Consider the following 18,029-nt stretch of genomic DNA (forward strand, 5'->3'; position numbering starts at 1 on the left):
GTTAGTTGCAATCGAGGATCACGTCAAATCGTAATATTATTACAGTTATAGATTATACTGATTAATTTCATTGAAATTAAAGTCTGCCTTAACTTTGTTACTGCCAGTCAAAGTAATACAATATCATTTAATGAAAATAATTGATAAAGCACTAAAAGGAAATGCATTTTAGACCATCTGAAAAGGATGAAAACCCAGGAGCTTACGGGGGCTTCGCCCCCTGTCCCCCACCAGGGCTCTGCCCTGAACCTGCATGGGGGCCTACGCGGCCCCCATGACCACTTGCGTTTAATTTTCCTTTTTTCAAAATTGTCTATTGGCATCCCTGGGATTGGGGATGCACTTATTAGAACTATAAAAATGTGCTTTAAAATATGATATGTTTATGATGCAATTATAAAAATCATTATTCATTTTTATGATTTCATAATATAAAATGCAGAATTTTATTTTTCATGTTTTTTTTTAAATAACAATATCTGGATGTTATTTTTAAATAACAATATCTTTAAGGTTTTTTCCTACAAAAAGAAATAATAGTGACTATATTACTTTAGCCAGACGTACCGAAATTTACTCAAAATCAGTCATTCCATCAGCTATTCAATTATGGAATAATCTTCCGACAAACATTCGCGAATCACAATCGCTAGCTATATTTAAAAATAAGATTAAACAGTTATATAAACCTCCAGTAGTTCCATCTTTTTTCTTATACGGAGATCGTTCCTTAAATGTCCACCAAACCCGAATTAGAAACAATTGTAGCAACTTAAATAATGATCTTTTTATTAACCATTTAGTTTCAAGTCCATTATGCCAATGCGGCGCAGACATCGAAAATGCGGAGCACTATTTTTTCCCGATGTAAATTATATACTATGCAAAGACGTATACTTTTTTTGAATACCTGAGGTCATTTCATCCTCTCAGTAGTCAGAAATTATTACACGGTATTGATGGACTTGCAGAAGCCGAAAACATAAGACTATTTCAAGAAGTGCATAATTTCATCATAAGTAGTAGAAGATTTACCTAATTTTGTTTACACATATACTATATTTATTTTCATATTAAGTTTATTAAAATACTGCTGCAAAACAAGGTTTGGTGCGTTTATTATAGTGGCAAATTGTTAATGGCATATATTTTTTTTCCATTTTACCTCATTAAGTCATTTTGTAATTTTCTTTGTTTTTTAGGTTAAGCGATTCTTTTCTACCAGTTAAAATACATGAAATTAATATCGCTTATCATATAAATAAATATCTCAGAATTTCTAAAAACCACATTTACTTACTATGTTACCATTAAGCCAACAAGATAGACCTTCAGGGGAGGACCCTAGATAATGTTGGTATAACTTTTGGTCCAACCCTTTTGTATGTACATTATATTCATGCTTAAGATATTGATGTTAGATGGTGTAAATTAATCATGTACAAAATATGCAATAAAATATTATTAAACTAAACAAAAAGTGGTGTGTGGGGGGAGGTTAATTGAAATATACCTGATGACATATCTTTAGAAAGTTTGCAGTATACTGTCCAGCAAGGAGAAAATTGGAGTACCCTCCTCCTTGGACAACTGTTGTTTAACTTAGAAATGTCAGATATATAAATTTACAAGAATTTCTGTGAAGCCTCACAGAGTTTGGGTAGTGACCTAAAATTTTAATATATGGAGAGTCACTACCCACTGGTCAGCATGCCAAGTTTCACATCTTATCATTGCATTTTAGAAAATGTCAAATACTTTTTTATTCATTTTTTTTAGTATTCAAACATTACCAAAGAATCTCAACCAAAATTATAAGGTTTTTTTTCTTTAAAATTGCAAATTGTGTAAAGAGAAAAATATTTAGGGGATGATGATATAAGTTAAAATCAAGACATATGTGTAACTATGAATTTCTAAAACTGTCCAAGTGTATTGTTTTTTAGCTCACCTGTCACAAAGTGACAGGGTGAGCTTTTGTGATCGCTTTTCGTCCGGCGTCCGGCGTCCCTAAACTTTTACTTTAAATGACATCTCCTCATAAACCACTAGGCCGATTTCATCCAAACTTCACAGGAATGTTCCTTTGGTGGTCACCTTTAAAAATTGTTCAAAGAATTTAATTCCATGCAGAACTCTGGTTGCAATGGCAACCAAAAGAAAAAACTTTAAATATCTTCTTTTAAAAAACCCTAAGAGCTAGAGCTTAGATATTTGGCATGAAACTATGGAGGGCGATCGTTGCCAAAATTCCAGACATGTAAAGTGTACCTTTTTAAAATGACTTTTGAAAATGCGAACTTGTATGCCTACCATTTTTATTGTATGCCTCTTAATTCAATCTTTTAATTGAAGGTTACCGCCTTTATATAACAAGTTTACATATATATCGTAACAACTGACCTATAACATCTAAAACGACAACAAATTTACAAGTTCGTATCTTCCATTGCATGCAATACATACGCATGTTTGCACACTTATAGATCTGTAATATACAAATGAAATGTAAAACTCGAATACGGAAAATAGAGTTTAAGAAAACGTGTTACCAGTTGTAGAACTACAAGAGTACGTTAACACAGTAACATGTTTAAAATGACAAAAGTAGATTCACAAAGTTAAACGATTTGAAGTCAAGCATAACGCCCCGCCCCTCTCGGAGTATTTACGACCTTCTATTGCGGACAGGTATAAAACGGCGCCTCTCCCATATTTTTAAATAAAACTGAAGGACAACATACGGCATTTTTCATAACATATATATGTTGCATTTGTTAAAAAGTTTTGTCACTAGCAACATCACTTGAAAATTGCTGATTTTACCATTTTTGATAAAGATAAGTTGTGCATTACCTTATTATTTAACATCGTGTTCTTATCAGTTACAAATTATTTATCATTTTAGTGATTAGCCTGTCCGTGCTATGCCTAGTGCCCTGGCCATGTGTTTTGTTTGGGACCGCCTGGGCTTCTTGCCACTTGTTCTTGTTGGCTGGTCATGTAGGGTTGCCTTCATTGAGCGCCGCCTTTCCTTGTTGATCTTGTTTATCATATATTCCTGAGAAACATCGGCGATTTGGAAATTTTTAGGGGAAACAATGACCAACTTCAAGGGAGTAATTTAATTGATAATGTAAAAACATCCAATACTCTTATTGGTATCATTGAAAAATGTATTGGCACAAATTTCACTTTCAACAAAAACTATGCAAGTATTTGCAAAAATAGGATTTTTAAAGCGGCCACCGAGATTTCCTTTCCGAAATCAAGAAAATACTTATCCGTAGCACATATGTACAATCTTTAATACGGTATTTTCAGTATGAATAAAAACTTTTTGCACTTGTTCATTATCCCTCATGTACAGACTCAATCAAACCGAGTCTGCAATTCTTATGTAATTGTGTAGTGATTAATGCTTCCGAGGGATCATTTTGTTTCCAGATTTTAATACTTCACAACAGCAGGTGCCAAGTGCCGTGTGGCAGTTGTAAAAAGTTGCCCCGTACTTCACTTCAGTGTTTTTCTGGTCATTCGGGATCATTGATGCCAGCGCTATAAAGTGTTTAGAATTGAGTACCGTTCAAGCCGGTGTCACTTACGTGTCACATTGAAGGTTGCATGATAATCGTCACTTGTTCATTATCCCTCATGTGCAGACTCAATCAAACCGAATCTGCAATTCTTATGTAATTTTCCGCCGCCTTTCCTTGATGATCTTGTTTATTATCAAAAATTGACCAAGAAATAAAAAAAGTAAGTAGGGGGCGCCATGTTTTTTTCTTACTGAATTTCAGAGTGTGTTTTTTTTTTTTTTACTTGGGGATCATATGCCGTTTTTCATGGTATGGCACTTACGTGTCACATTGAAGGTTCCATGATAATCGCCATATTAACACATCTGCGCATGTTTCAAAATTGTACCAGTTCATGTTGAATTTTGCTTAAGCCGGTGCTAGGGGGCCGTGGACGATAACTTGCTCTTTCCATTACCGTCCATGAGCAGGCTCAATCAAACCGGCCTGCAACATTCTCAATTTTGTCGTTTTGAGCGTTCTTTAGGGATTCTTATTTTCTCTATTTTACAAAAGTAACATGATAAACTTTTTAACGAAAGTTAATTCAGTTTGATTTAATTCATTTTTATTTTTAGGCATTATATAATTATATATCATAAATCGTATGAAGCACACTTTTATTTCAATCCAAAATTATCAAAATATATTACGAACTTAAAAAAAGTTTGGAGGGAACGCCGTGTTTTTCTTACCAATTCGAGAGTGTTATTTTCAGAGTAAAAAAACCTAAAAATTCCAATTACATCTATTTAATTCATTTTTATTTCCGAGGCACTCATAGAAAGCTTATGGAGTAATCTTTCATTTGATACCAATATTATTGGACTTTTTATAGAAATAAAAAAGTTAGAATGGACGCCGTGTTTTCCTTCACTTTATTGAGAAAGGAGGTGAGGCGACGGGTATTATACCTGTCCGTACATTTCCGTGATAGAAGATCGCAAATACTCAGAGAGAGGCGGGGCGTCATGCATGACTTAGAATCGTCTAACTTTGTGAATCTACTTTTGTCATTTTAAACATGTAACTGTGTAAACGTACTGTTGTAGTTCTACGACTGGAACACGTTTTATTAAATTATATTTTCTGCATTCGAGTTTTACATTTCATTTGTGTTTATCAGGTACAGATATATATCTACGAGTGTGTAAACATGCTTATGTATTATATGCAATGGTAGATACGAACTTGTAAATGTGTTGTTGTTCTCCCATGTTAGGTCAGTTGTTAAGATTTACATGTAAACGTGTTATTTAAAAGCGGGTGCCTTCAATTAAAAGATTGTATTAAGAGGCATATCATTTGCTGTGCACGAATGCAATAAAAAATGCTAGACATACATGTTCGCATTTTCAAAAGTAGTTTTCAAAAGGAACACATTACATGTCTGGAATTTTGGCAACGATCGCCCTCCATATGAAACATCCTCTAGTGAGTGTCTACCAAGTTTGTTCAAATAAAAGCCCTAGGGTCAAAATTGGCCCCGCCCCAGGGGGTCATTGATTTTCCCTATATGCATATAGTAAAAACTTAAAAAATCTTCTTTTAAAGAACCCAAAGAGCTAGAGCTAAGATATTTAGCATGAAACATGTTCTAGTGAGTGTCTACCATGTTTGTTCAAATAAAAGCCCTGGGGTCAAAATTGGCCCCGCCCCAGGGGGCCATTGATTTTCCCTATATGCATATAGTAAAAACTTATAAAATCTTCTTTTAAAGAACTTAAAGAGCTAGAGCTAAGATATTTAGCATCAAACATGTTCTAATAGGTGTCTACCAAGTTTGTTCAAATAAAAGCCCTGGGGTCAAAATTGGCCCCACCCCGGGGGTCATTGATTTTCCTTATATGTGTATAGCAAAAACTTAAAATCTTCTTTGAAAAAGCCCAAATAGCTAGAGTTTAGATATTAAGCATGAAGAATCTTTTAGTAAGTGTCTACAAAGTTTGTTCAAATAAAAGCCCTGGGGTCAAAACTGGCCCCTCCCCAGGGGTGTCATTGTTTTTAACTATATGTGTATAGTAAAAACTTAAAAAAATCTTCTTTTAAAAAGCCCAATGAGCTAGAGCTTAGATGTTAAGCATGAAACATCTTCTTATGGGTGTCTACCAAGTTTGTTCAAATAAAAGCCCTGGGGTCAAAATTGGCCCCGCCCCAGGGGGTCATTGATTTTCCCTATATGCATATAGTAAAAACTTAAAAATCTTCTTTTAAAGAACTCAAAGAGCTAGAGCTAAGATATTTAGCATCAAACATGTTCTAATAGGTGTCTACCAAGTTTGTTCAAATGAAAGCCCTGGGGTCAAAATTGGCCCCGCCCCGGGGTCATTGATTTTCCTTATATGTGTATAGCAAAAACTTTAAAAAAATCTTCTTTGAAAAAAACCCAAATAGTTAGAGTTTAGATATTAAGCATGAAACATCTTCTAGTGAGTGTCTACAAAGTTTGTTCAAATAAAAGCCCTGGGGTCAAAATTGGCCCCGCCCCGGGGGTCATTGATTTTCCTTATATGTGTATAGCAAAAACTTAAAATCTTCTTTGAAAAAACCCAAATAGCTAGAGTTTAGATATTAAGCATGAAACATCTTCTAGTAAGTGTCTACAAAGTTTGTTCAAATAAAAGCCCTGGGGTCAAACTAGCCCCGCCCCAGGGGTGTCATTGTTTTTAACTATATGTGTAAAGTAAAAACTTTAAAAAAACTTCTTTTAAAAAGCCCAATGAGCTAGAGCTTAGATGTTTAGCATGAAACATCTTCTTACGGGTGTGTGTGGGGGGGGGGGGCTATATACAGGTGAACGACCTCAGGGCCATCATGGCCCTCTTGTTTTTCATTTCAGTTACTCTGCAAAATCCCAGTAAAGATGAAGGAATGACATCATTTATTTATCAGTATTACGATGACACAAAGGTTGTATGCCAGGTATCACCCATTACTGGACAGGCAATAACAACTCCATTTACTATCACATGTAATGAGCCAACCTTGCCAGAAGTTTTGCCCTATACCTGTAAGGTGTCCTATGCATTAGAAGAACATGGAGGTATAGTTCCTTCTTTTTGCTCTTTTTCTTTAGGGATTCTGTTTGAACTTACTATAAGCTGTCTACATTCATACTCTTTAAAAATGATAGCTCCATTTTGTAATATACTTTGTTTTCATAATTAACAAAATGGCAGTCCATGTCATTGGTTAAAATGCTGTTAGAATCTCTTGGTTTTTTTCTGTTGCCTATGGATCAACATATTTCTCTTGTCCCCTGGCCAAATTATTTAAGTTAGCACATCTGTTGTCACAGATGAAAATGAAAACCTTATATAAAAGCAGCCACATTGATTAAAAAACATGCCCAGGATGTGAAAACGGCGTCACTTTTATAACAGCCTGTCACTTACAAAAGCCCTCCTGTCCAAAAATGACAAGGCAGACAGAAGACCTCCTGTGAAAATGACATGGCGGACAAAAGACTTCCCATGAAAATGACATGGCGGACAAAAGACCTCCCGTAAAAATAACATGGCAGACAAAAGACCTCGGGTGTATAAGACAAGGCGGACATAAGCCCTCCTGCAGCAAATATATATTTATAATACTTCATGTTTGTTATTTCGCTTTTTACTGGATAATCGTGACGTTTATATAATTTTATATACACGACTGCTGTCAATTTATATAGAAATCTCGCTTTATTCCTCTAAAAATGATGCTTGATGTATTATAAATTAGTGATAAATATTTCTGACAGGTTATTTTGTCGAATACAAACGGTTGCAGGCCTAGACATTAACTTTTGAATCAGGTTGTCCTGTCGGGCAAGTAGTTTTTAAAACTACTTGCCCGTGACCTAAGACTTACTTGTCCTGACCTAAAAATGGTAAAAATGTATAAATCAGAAAAACAAACAAGCTCATACATATTTTTTGTATTTAGTAGTTTTTCTAAAACATCGGTTCATCTGTTTATTCATGTGAATATACTACGGTCATGTACATTTGTTGATATAGGGGAACGGAAGGAAAAATATGAGCATGCGCCGCGGTAAGGAAATCCCTGTTCATTCATCAAGTCAACAGCCCGTAAACGAGTCTTCGTTTACTAAGTTCATAATGTTGTTATATTAGATTAAACAATAAATCATTTTTAATGCAAAAACTTTATTTAACAATTATATTTAAAGATCAATATGAGTATCTACATATTTTCAATGATATCTTTACATGCAAACATCAAAATTTAAACAACAGCATAACCGGGAATTACCTTGTACAAAATTAGATATAGTCTATTATTAGAACAGAGAATTACCTTACCGCGGCGCATGCTCATATTTTTGCTTCCGTTTCCTATATCAACAAATGTACATGACCGTAGTATATTCACATTATTGATAATAATTCATGGTGTATTTTTGTTTTATAGATGTTTATAAATGAAAAGATATTTCTATTCATTTTGTACATGCATTTTGTCAATGATGCTTTTTATTTTCACTTGCCCTGTCGGACAAGTGCTTTTCAAAATAACTTGCCCGGACCAAACTTTTAGTTGTCCCGGGCAGTCGGACAACCGTTAATGTCGAGCCCTGGGTTGTTTGCAAACAACCATTTATATAGGGCTATGTAACGGTTACTAACCTGTCAAAAAACATTTATAACTAATAATATACAGTAAAAACTGTTTACAGTGACCTTCGATGGGAGAAAAGAAAAATGGTCATTATAGACAGGGAGTCACTGTGGACAGTCTCTATTTGGTTCAGATATGTTCAAGACTTTAGGGATAAGTTGGGAGATATATTAGGCGTCATCTGGAGAATTATAAGCTAGGAATAAACCAGAAAAGAAATAAAAAAACACCTCAAATAAAAGAATTCTACTATAAATCTACTTTTCATAAATGTATACCAATAGCAAACACAATATTTACATATACTGTATACATGTAGTGAGTATATTTAGTTGGTAACAATATTCAGGGCAGATAGAGCAATTCCACTTGCCATATTGGCAATGAGTCAGGCTGGTCATCGTCTATATTTGACCACAAGCCAGAATGTTTGAGATACAAATCTTCACATAATTTCTACAGATAAGTGCTCTGAAAAAAATCGAGTTTTCGAACATAACCACACCTTTAAGACGTTAGGCACTGATTATCTTTACTCGCCAAAGCACCGCAGCAATTATGTATATGCAGGTGTCTTTACAAAAATTGATTGAATCTGTTGCCATTATGTGTAATTGTCAACAAACAGCCTTAGTGTATTAGTGTGTCGCCGATTGGTCAATGCAAACTGCTGTAGATACAACGTGCGTTCTGATTCGTCAATCGCATGAATACATAATATACATAGTGAACTCTTGCCTTGCGGCGTGTATTAAACTTTGTTGATGTTGACACACGTTCTTAACTAGTGGATTAACGGTAATTGGTTGTAATTGAGAGGTAAACAAATTGTTAACATACCTTTCGGCTTTAGTAAGTATGACAGATCATTAAAAAATCGGGCGACTTCAAAATTGCTTTGAAATTGGTTTTAGGCAAAGTCGCTGATCCGAAGGCGACTTCTACGCCAAAGTCGCCCCCTAGCTCAAGCCTTGCAAAAGTCGCTTTGTACGGCTCATATACCGTAACGGGTGACTAAATCATGGTCGTTATACGGACTAGACAGGTGGTCGCTACATACAGACCCTTTATATAGTAAATACTGTTCGGCGCACCTATTTACTATGGTCACTAAAGACAGAAGGTCGCTATATACAGGGGGTCACTAAGACAGTCTTTACTGTATATGTAATTTGAATACCTTGTTTTTTTCTTTTCAATCGAAGGGAGGGCTTTTAATCTAGGAGGGCTTTTGTCCTACACTTGTCACTTACCTATTATATAATGTCCCCAATTTATTTTGCAATGCCAAATCAGCTTCACTTTTAATTTTAATGAGACTTAAATTTGATCACAGTTCCTTTTATAATTGCTGACCTTCACCTGTTTTAAACTACTTGAATTTAATCTGTTGCACCCATATTTGGTCTTTCAGTACATTTTAACATGTAGCATTGAATTTGACCTAAAAAACCAAACCTTGTAACTTTGCACCAACGTCCAACTAGTATTTGGTCATTCAATACATTTTTACATGTAGCATTGAATTTGACCTAAAAAACAAACCTTATAACTTTGCCCAAACGTCCGACTAGTATTTGCGTCTTTCAGTACATTTTTGCATGTAGCATTGAATCTTGACCTAAGAAAACCAAAACCTTATAACTTTGCCCCAATTTCCAATTTTATCGCATCCCAGCAGTGATTTCTTTGAATAGGTTCAATGAAATAAATTGATGAAAGGAAAGCTATCTTTGTTCACTGGATACGTAAATTATATCTGTCAAATTGAAATTTAAATGGAAAAGGTATATACAGTCCGACCCTGGTTATTTGACAACCCTTTATTTAAATACCTGTCATTATCTGAAGTAGATCGGCAGTCCCATTTTTATTTCTATTTAAGTCTATATGAATACAAAAATATTATTCGAAATGCATTATCCGAATCCCTGCCATTTTCCAAAGTAAATTTTGGTCCCGTGTGTATTTAAACAATCGTGATAATTACCCTTTGTGTGTTCTTTCATTAACTTCAGTTACCGAAAATGAAAAAATATGCACCGTGTCTGATGTTGTTACTGTTATTGGTTAAAGAATTGACAGCGATATTTTTCATAAATTCTCCATATATGAATTTCTCAAAACAGCCAAAAAAATTTTGTCTTCATTAATTGTAATGCTTCATCAGAGTCTTTACTCTAATTAAATCGAAAATACCGGCGTTTAGCTGTAAATACCGTAGTGACAACACGGCCATAATCAAGGCTTTGCACAAAATGATATGAAACGATACATAACGTAGAAAAAATGAAAGTATTTATGTCTTCAATACCACTAAAAAATTATTTTTACACATTTTTTTTTTTACAACTGATGGCAGGAAACAAGTGTGTTGTAAATGGTAGATTCGCTATGATTGGCCAAAGTGGAGTAGTTATCCTCTATCCAGTGTTCAATCTAGTAAAAATTTCCAGGGGGCCCTTCGGGCCCATAAACTTTTCAAAAGGGGGTCATTTGAGAAAAAAGGGGGCCAACACTTAAAATGAACATCAAATTCAAATAAGGTATTGTATCTTTTTAAGTTACTTGTTCACGCACCATATATAGACCAAAAACGGTTGCAAAATTCCATAACAATCAACTCAACTAAAAAAATGACATTATTTGGACCTTTTTCGAGACTTCTAGCTGTTAAAGTTGATGCAGACTCAATTTTAAGAACTGATTGGTAAAGAAACAATGACATAATGTTCAAAGAAACATATGAATCTTATTTAAATGGAACCTGGGATATTTGATAACAATGTTCAGTTTTTTAATCAGCGCCCGATATATATAAAGGAAAATCATATTTTGCAATTAGCTTATAAACTTACAATAGTTGCTAAAAACATTTACCCTTCTCAATATATCCAATCTAAAAACAAAGTGTCGACAGGTGCTAAGACAATGTATATTGACATACCGGTACCTTTGATCTTTTGTCAGGGCAGCAGTTCTTACGTCACGCTTAAGATGTCTGTATTGATTAATGATCTGCACCAAAGACCAATCAAAGTTTATTTACTCAATTGTCAGACACTCCCTAGCCAATCGTGTTTGATTAGCTCCATCTTTAAGACTTTTTTAATTGGTGGAAGGCGTGTTCTTAATAATTTATGCACACCTGTATAATTAACTCGCACTTTTTCACAAATATATAGTTTTTTTTTCCTCTGGAAAGTTGTGGCATATTAATTTGTTTTGACCGTTAAAAAACTGTAACTACACACACGTATTGGATTATCTGTGACGATTTGTTTTGTTTATAAAAACTGTGACTCAAAAGTAAGTAATAGTAACGGTACGAAGAACAGGTTTGCATAGTATTAACAGACCCTGACCGATCAAGGTTTTAAAAGGGTTACCGAGTGCGGTAACTATCTTACCAACATGCTCTTGTTTTTCTATACAAACTTCAGTTTTGAATTCAGTATTTATTAATATTATTCACAAGAAACTTTTAGGTACTTAATCAGGTTTTAGATCATTAATGGCATTTTCTATGAGTGCGCCCGTCGGGCCCACAGTTGAATTTGTTTTGCGTCGGCGGTCTTTTCAGGGGGTCAATGGCGCTCTCTCGATTGAACACTGTCTATCATATTAATATTCTGATTTAGATTATTCGAACCCATTGATTATTCAAAGTAATTTTTAGTCCCTGGCACTTCGAATAAGCAGAGTTGGACTGTATTACTCTTTTTGTCCCCCGCCTTTTCGAAGAAAAAAGGGGGATATAGAAATAGGCTCTGTCCGTCTGTCCGTCCGTCCGTCTGTCCGTCCGTCACACTTTCGTGTCCGGTCCATAACTTTGTCATTTATGAAAGGAATTTGAAATAACTTGGCACAAATGTTTATTATAATAAGACGATGTGTCATGCGCAACAACCAGACCCCTACCTCCAGGGTCAAGGTCACACTTGCTCATTCAAGGTCAAAATTGCCTATTTGAGGGTATATGTCGTGTCCGGTCCATAACTTTCTTATCTATGAAGGGATTTTGTAAATACTTGCCATAATTGTTCACAATAATCAGACGATGTGTCATGCGCAAAAACCAGTCACCTACCTTCAAGGTCAAGGTCACACTTGGAGGTCAAATATTAACATAGTCTGTTACAGGGTATATTTCGTGTCCGGTCCATAACTTTCTTATCTATGAAGGGATTTTGTAAATACTTGCCATAATTGTTCACAATTATCAGACGATGTGTCATGCGGAAAAAGCAGTCACCTACCTTCAAGGTCAAGGTCACACTTGGAGGTCAAATATTAACATAGTCTGTTACAGGGTATATTTCGTGTCCGGTCCATAACTTTCTTATCTATGAAGGGTTTTTGTAAATACTTGCCATAATTGTTCATAATAATCAGATGATGTGTCATGCGCAAAAAACCAGTTGCCTACCTTCAACGTCAAGGTCACACTTGGAGGTCAAATATTAACATAGTCTGTTACAGGGTATAGTTTCGTGTCCGGTCCATAACTTTGTCATTTATCAAAGGAATTTGAGATAACTTGGCACAAATGTTTGTTATAATAAGACGATGTGTCATGCGCAACAACCAGACCCGTACCTTCAGGGTCAAGGTCGTACTTGTTCATTCAAGGTCAACATTGTCTATTTGAGGGTATATGTCGTGTCCAGTCCATAACTTTCTTATCTATGAAGGACTTTTGTAAATACTTGCCATAATTGTTAACAATAATCAGATGATGTGTCATGCGCAAAAACCGGTCACCTACCTCCAAGGTCAAGGTCACACTTGGAGGTCAAATACTTACATAGTCTGTTACAGGGTATATTTTGTGTCAGGTCTATAATTTTTTCATAGATCAAAGGATTGTGAAAATACTTTGCACAAATAGTCACTATAATAAGAGGATGTGTCATGCGCAACACCTGCATCCCTACCTCCAAGGTCAAGGTCACACTTAGAGGTCAAAAATTAACATAGTCTGTTATAGGGTTTATTTTGTGTTGAATCTAGAACTTCTTCATAGTTCAAGGGATTTTGAAATACGGTAACTTGGCACAAATAGTCACAATAATAAGACGTTATGTCATGCACAACACCTGCTCCCCTACCTCCAAGGTCAAGTTCACACTTAGAGGTCAAAGCTTAACATGATAGATTTTTAAATTCCGTGTTTCATTTTATTTTTTTAACAAATTTATTGTTACATTTGCAGATCTAGCATTGATCATAATTTTGGACTGAATGTCCTGAGATCCATACCTCAATCTTTTGAAATAGCACAATTTTATGCTTCATATAAAACTCCCGGGGCGGGGGACGTTGGTAACTCTGTTACAAATTCTTGTTTACATAAAAAAGTCATACCAATTTTCAGAAAACTTAATTTACCAACGAGAAGATACATGTAATCATGACGGGATATCTTTACATCAAGGTGAAAAGGAGCAGGGTTATAGATTACATTTACTTGTTGCTGGTACATACTTGGATCATCTTCTTTGGGAAGAACCTCTTCTACTCACGGTAAACTTCTTTTGTTTTATTAGGTAAGTCAGTATAGATAACTGAGGGTAAAATTCTTTTGTTTGTGTCCAGCTTCGTAAAATTTTGTAGCCGACTCATCTATTAAATGTTTTGTAGTAATAAGGATATCGAAAAATATTTTTGTCATGCATTTTTAAAGTTATTCTAGCAGAATTAAAAACCACTACATTATATTGATGAAAAATAATTGGCAATAATTGGAAATATTGGTATATTTCACAACTTGATGAAAATCGATTAAATTTTCTCTAGCGTAAATATCAACCAACCTGTCATTAAATTTTACCCTTCCACGACCCCCTTATATTTCCTTGCGCGAAATATTTGGAATTTTAAATTCGCAAACTTTTCTACACGTAGCAATATCCACTTACACAGTACCTTCATCAAAGTTTCTAACGCAAATGTAAACAAAAAGCAAAGGTTTTTTTCATCTTTCCCCATAAATTGGCACATTGATATATTGATGACATAAAATCCCCCAAACAAACAAGACTTACCTGGAAGTTGATGTTTGGTTGTGATTCTTTGTAGTCATATAACAACTGGAGGGGATCAAATGAGATGCGAGCTAACCATGACCGTGACAATCAGTATTTAAAGCTTCACAAAAAAGGTTTTGTCTAAAATCTGGATCAAATATACAAATACTGTTATCCAGTTTAAAATCATATATTTGTAAATTATAACTATTGAAACATTTAACAAATGTTTCTGGGAGGGTCAATTTCATAGGGTGGGCATTTGATCCTGTTGTAATATGACTACAAAGAGTCACAACCAAACATCAACTTCCAGGTAAGTCTTGTTTGTTTGGGGGATTCTTTTACGTCATACAACTTCCATTATCAAATGAGACTTTAAAGCATAGACAAACCTTTTTTGACATACTTTCATACAGTATCATGTAATCAATTAAATAAAATGTGAATATATATCTTACTTACATACTGTATGTAACATTACTGTAGCACTGCCTTATCAAAGGTTTTTTGAGGTGTTTATTACGCACGCAAGCAACTGGGCCGACGATGAGCCCGGGGCGGTACCTATATAGGTCGGAGTCGTTTTTGCCTTGAAATGACGAAGACAGTATTTTAATTAATAACAAATTTATTATGTCCAAAGTATCGCATCAGAATGATACTTTGGCTCCAAAATTTCCTTATTTTAAAACTTGTCTTCGTTTCTAGTACAACATACAATTGGTTCTTCCTGAACCTGGTTTGTGATGATTGGTCCAGAAATCAAGATTGTCACAAAGTTGAAGAGTGGGAGGTGCCATTTGAACTGAGAAATCTCTCAGCTTTGGTGTTTTTCTAGTAATTTTATGTTAATGCTAAACAAGGTGATAACCTATCAGCTTATTAAAAGCCAACAAGTTAACACAATGACAAACATCCTTTACAGAACAAAAGGTGCTAATGGAAGCCATTTGCCAAAAATAACAATTGAAAATGTTTAGAATTCCAAAATTTATGATTAAATACCACCAAATAACAAAGTTCATAATAGAAAATTAAACCTGAAATATTTGAAATCTATGTTTAAAGACAAAAATTTTGATATTAATTTTAACTATTTAAGTTAAAATTTAACAAAATGTATTTTTAAAACATTTTACCTATTTTATTTATACGATTATTAATTATGATGTATTACATAATTTTATATAAGAAAAAAGGCACATCATAATAATTGTATTAAGCTGAACAGGCTTGTCATAATACTCAGCAAAGGTTTTATCACTAGACCAACCATGCAGCTACCTGCATGATTTCTTGTATTGGAACATCTTGTAACTTGGCTTTTGAAACAGAAGCACTACGGATGCTATGTGATTTGGATTTTGTTGTATCTATCCCTGCACAGGACATAATGTTTTTTAACCAACAGCTTATAGTAGAAGATGTTACTGCTTTGTAGGGTTTAACATAACTAATAAAAAGTCTTTTTTCATTCCCACGTAAAGAATAAGTTCTGTGAATATATTCTTCTAATACATTATACGAGGGGTTATCCAAAAATTCGTGGACTTTTTAAATATCTCTTGAACCTCAACATGTATTTTAATGAAAATTTATCAGCATACATTGTAGACTATTATCAACACATTTTGAAAGGAGCAGATAATTGTGTCAATAAATAATGATTTTATATTGCTTTTAAATAAGCACATACACGGCACCCGGCGCACGGTAGAAAAGCGCAGTAACTCACCGTATATTTTTTGCTAAAAAACTAAAAAGTTAACGTAGAAAACCCGCTGAACATTGCATGTTTCTTCTATGATGTCATTTAAGTAATTCTTTAAAATAATGGAAGTCTGTTCCGTTTATTTTTGTTGATATCGCTAGAAACGCCAGACGCCTTTATTGTTTACAACGGAAAAATGACGGACACGCGGTAATTAGAAAATCGCACGATCATAAACAATCATAAATTTTTGTTGTAATTTTGAAATGACACCTACAAAAACATTTTAAAAAATCAGCAGACGAACAGAGAAAAGAAATTGTCACGATCATTAGTGTTAAAGTGACATAAAAAAATAGTGATGGGCATTACTTTGAGAAGCAGTAACCGTCATTGACTGCGTGACGTTGAAGCACAAGTTGAACGTTAATATAATGACGTTGACATCAATTACTTTTTGGAGTGCGCCGCTGTCGCCGACATGTGTTTATGTAAAATTAAATATTGTTGTAATGTTAGAAGCTACTCACATAAATTTTTCTGTGTTTATTTGTTATTGAATCTTCTAAGCAGTATAAGAATTTCAAATTAATATCTCAAGTTTATTTTACGCAACAAAGAAAGTCCACGAATTTTTGGATAACCCCTCGTATATACAAATTCTCCTGTCTGGAGTATACATACTAAACTTTGCAACAGGATTAAGTCTTCCTTTTTTACTTTGTTTTAATAACCCACTATAATACAATGTAAATGAATGTTCATCTTTCTTTAAATTTTCAAGAGTTAACAAACTTATTGAACTAGAACGACTTGCTCTTAAGTTAATTCTACCAGCATCACTAATTTAAAAGTCAACATCTTCAAAGAAATATCCTTATCAGGAGAGAACTGCTTTAAGTAACACAAAACTTTACTCACATCCCATGTTTCTGTGTATTTTGGTTTCGTAGGACGTAAATTGAATACTCCAGTCATAAATTTTACAACCAATGGATGAGATCCAACTGTAAAATTATCTTGTAAAACACATAAAGAAGAAAGTGCACTACATGCTGTATTAATAGTCTCATAACTGTAACCTTGATTATAAAGCTCTGTTAAAAACTCACAAACATCACTTATAGTGGTTGGAAATGCATCCATCTGTTTTTTACGACAGAACAAAATCCATCTGTTAATATACGTGGAATATTGCTTTTTGGTTGATCTTCGCAAAGATGCCATGATGATATCTGTAGATTGTTCCGAAAGTTTTCTGCTTTTAAAGGTCTGTCTGATATACGACATACCATCAGATGTAGTTTGTCCACTAGAGGATGAATTCTCAGAGAATTTGGAATAGTTATCTTTCTGAACTTTGAAAATTAATAGAGTGTCTATTATCATCTCTACTAGAGGAATCGCATTTTAATAACTAGTTTTACTAAGATTTTTATCTAGATGAAATGACTGGTCATTTACTTAATTTTAATAACTTTTTATGACAGTTATATTTTTTAAATAAAATTTAAATTGTAGTGACCTTTGGATTCATTGATGGAAAAAATTCTTATTGAATATTAGTGTTTGAATTTTTTTTTTGTACAATAGAAAGGCAGTATTTTAATACCACTTTAATTATTCATATCAGAAAATTGATTAAGTATTTGAAGTTTTTTGTATCTACAGTCATGCATACATTGGTAATTAAGTGTGCTGTTATTTTGTAAATGCTTACTACTAAACACCAGAGGAATTCTATTTGAAAGACCTTGCAAACACTGACCTATACAAAATATAATGTGATGTTAAACCATCCAAAAGGTACCATAAACAGCACAAGAAAGTCAAGGAAATAACACCATTTACAACCTCATATTTCAAAATTTTCTCAATCCATGGGAGGGGACACCCCTCCCAGGCCCACCCCAGTCACATATATTATTCTTCATTCCATATAATCTAAATAATAAAAAAAAACACTAGTATACACATATATAAATAAAAGTACATTGCCACTCATAAGATGAGCAACACATCAGTTACAATTTTTTGTCACATGGACAAGAAGCTGCCCCTATCTTAAAACATGCACAATTT

General features: G+C 34.1%; 1 protein-coding gene across 1 annotated transcript in view; it reads left to right on the plus strand.

The window, feature by feature from the left end:
* Window positions 1-18,029, plus strand: part of LOC132714702 (uncharacterized) — a gene marked incomplete at its 3' end in the record, with an annotated part of 71,438 nt that overhangs the window by 36,733 nt on the left and 16,676 nt on the right. Inside the window, 2 exon segments of the mRNA XM_060697616.1 lie at window positions 6,418-6,621; window positions 13,582-13,730. Coding sequence (XP_060553599.1) covers window positions 6,418-6,621; window positions 13,582-13,730 — 353 coding nt within the window.

The sequence above is a fragment of the Ruditapes philippinarum genome, unplaced genomic scaffold, assembly GCF_026571515.1.
Source record: "Ruditapes philippinarum isolate M1 unplaced genomic scaffold, ASM2657151v2 ctg1645_1_1_1_1, whole genome shotgun sequence".
In the NCBI taxonomy this organism is placed as follows: domain Eukaryota; kingdom Metazoa; phylum Mollusca; class Bivalvia; order Venerida; family Veneridae; genus Ruditapes; species Ruditapes philippinarum.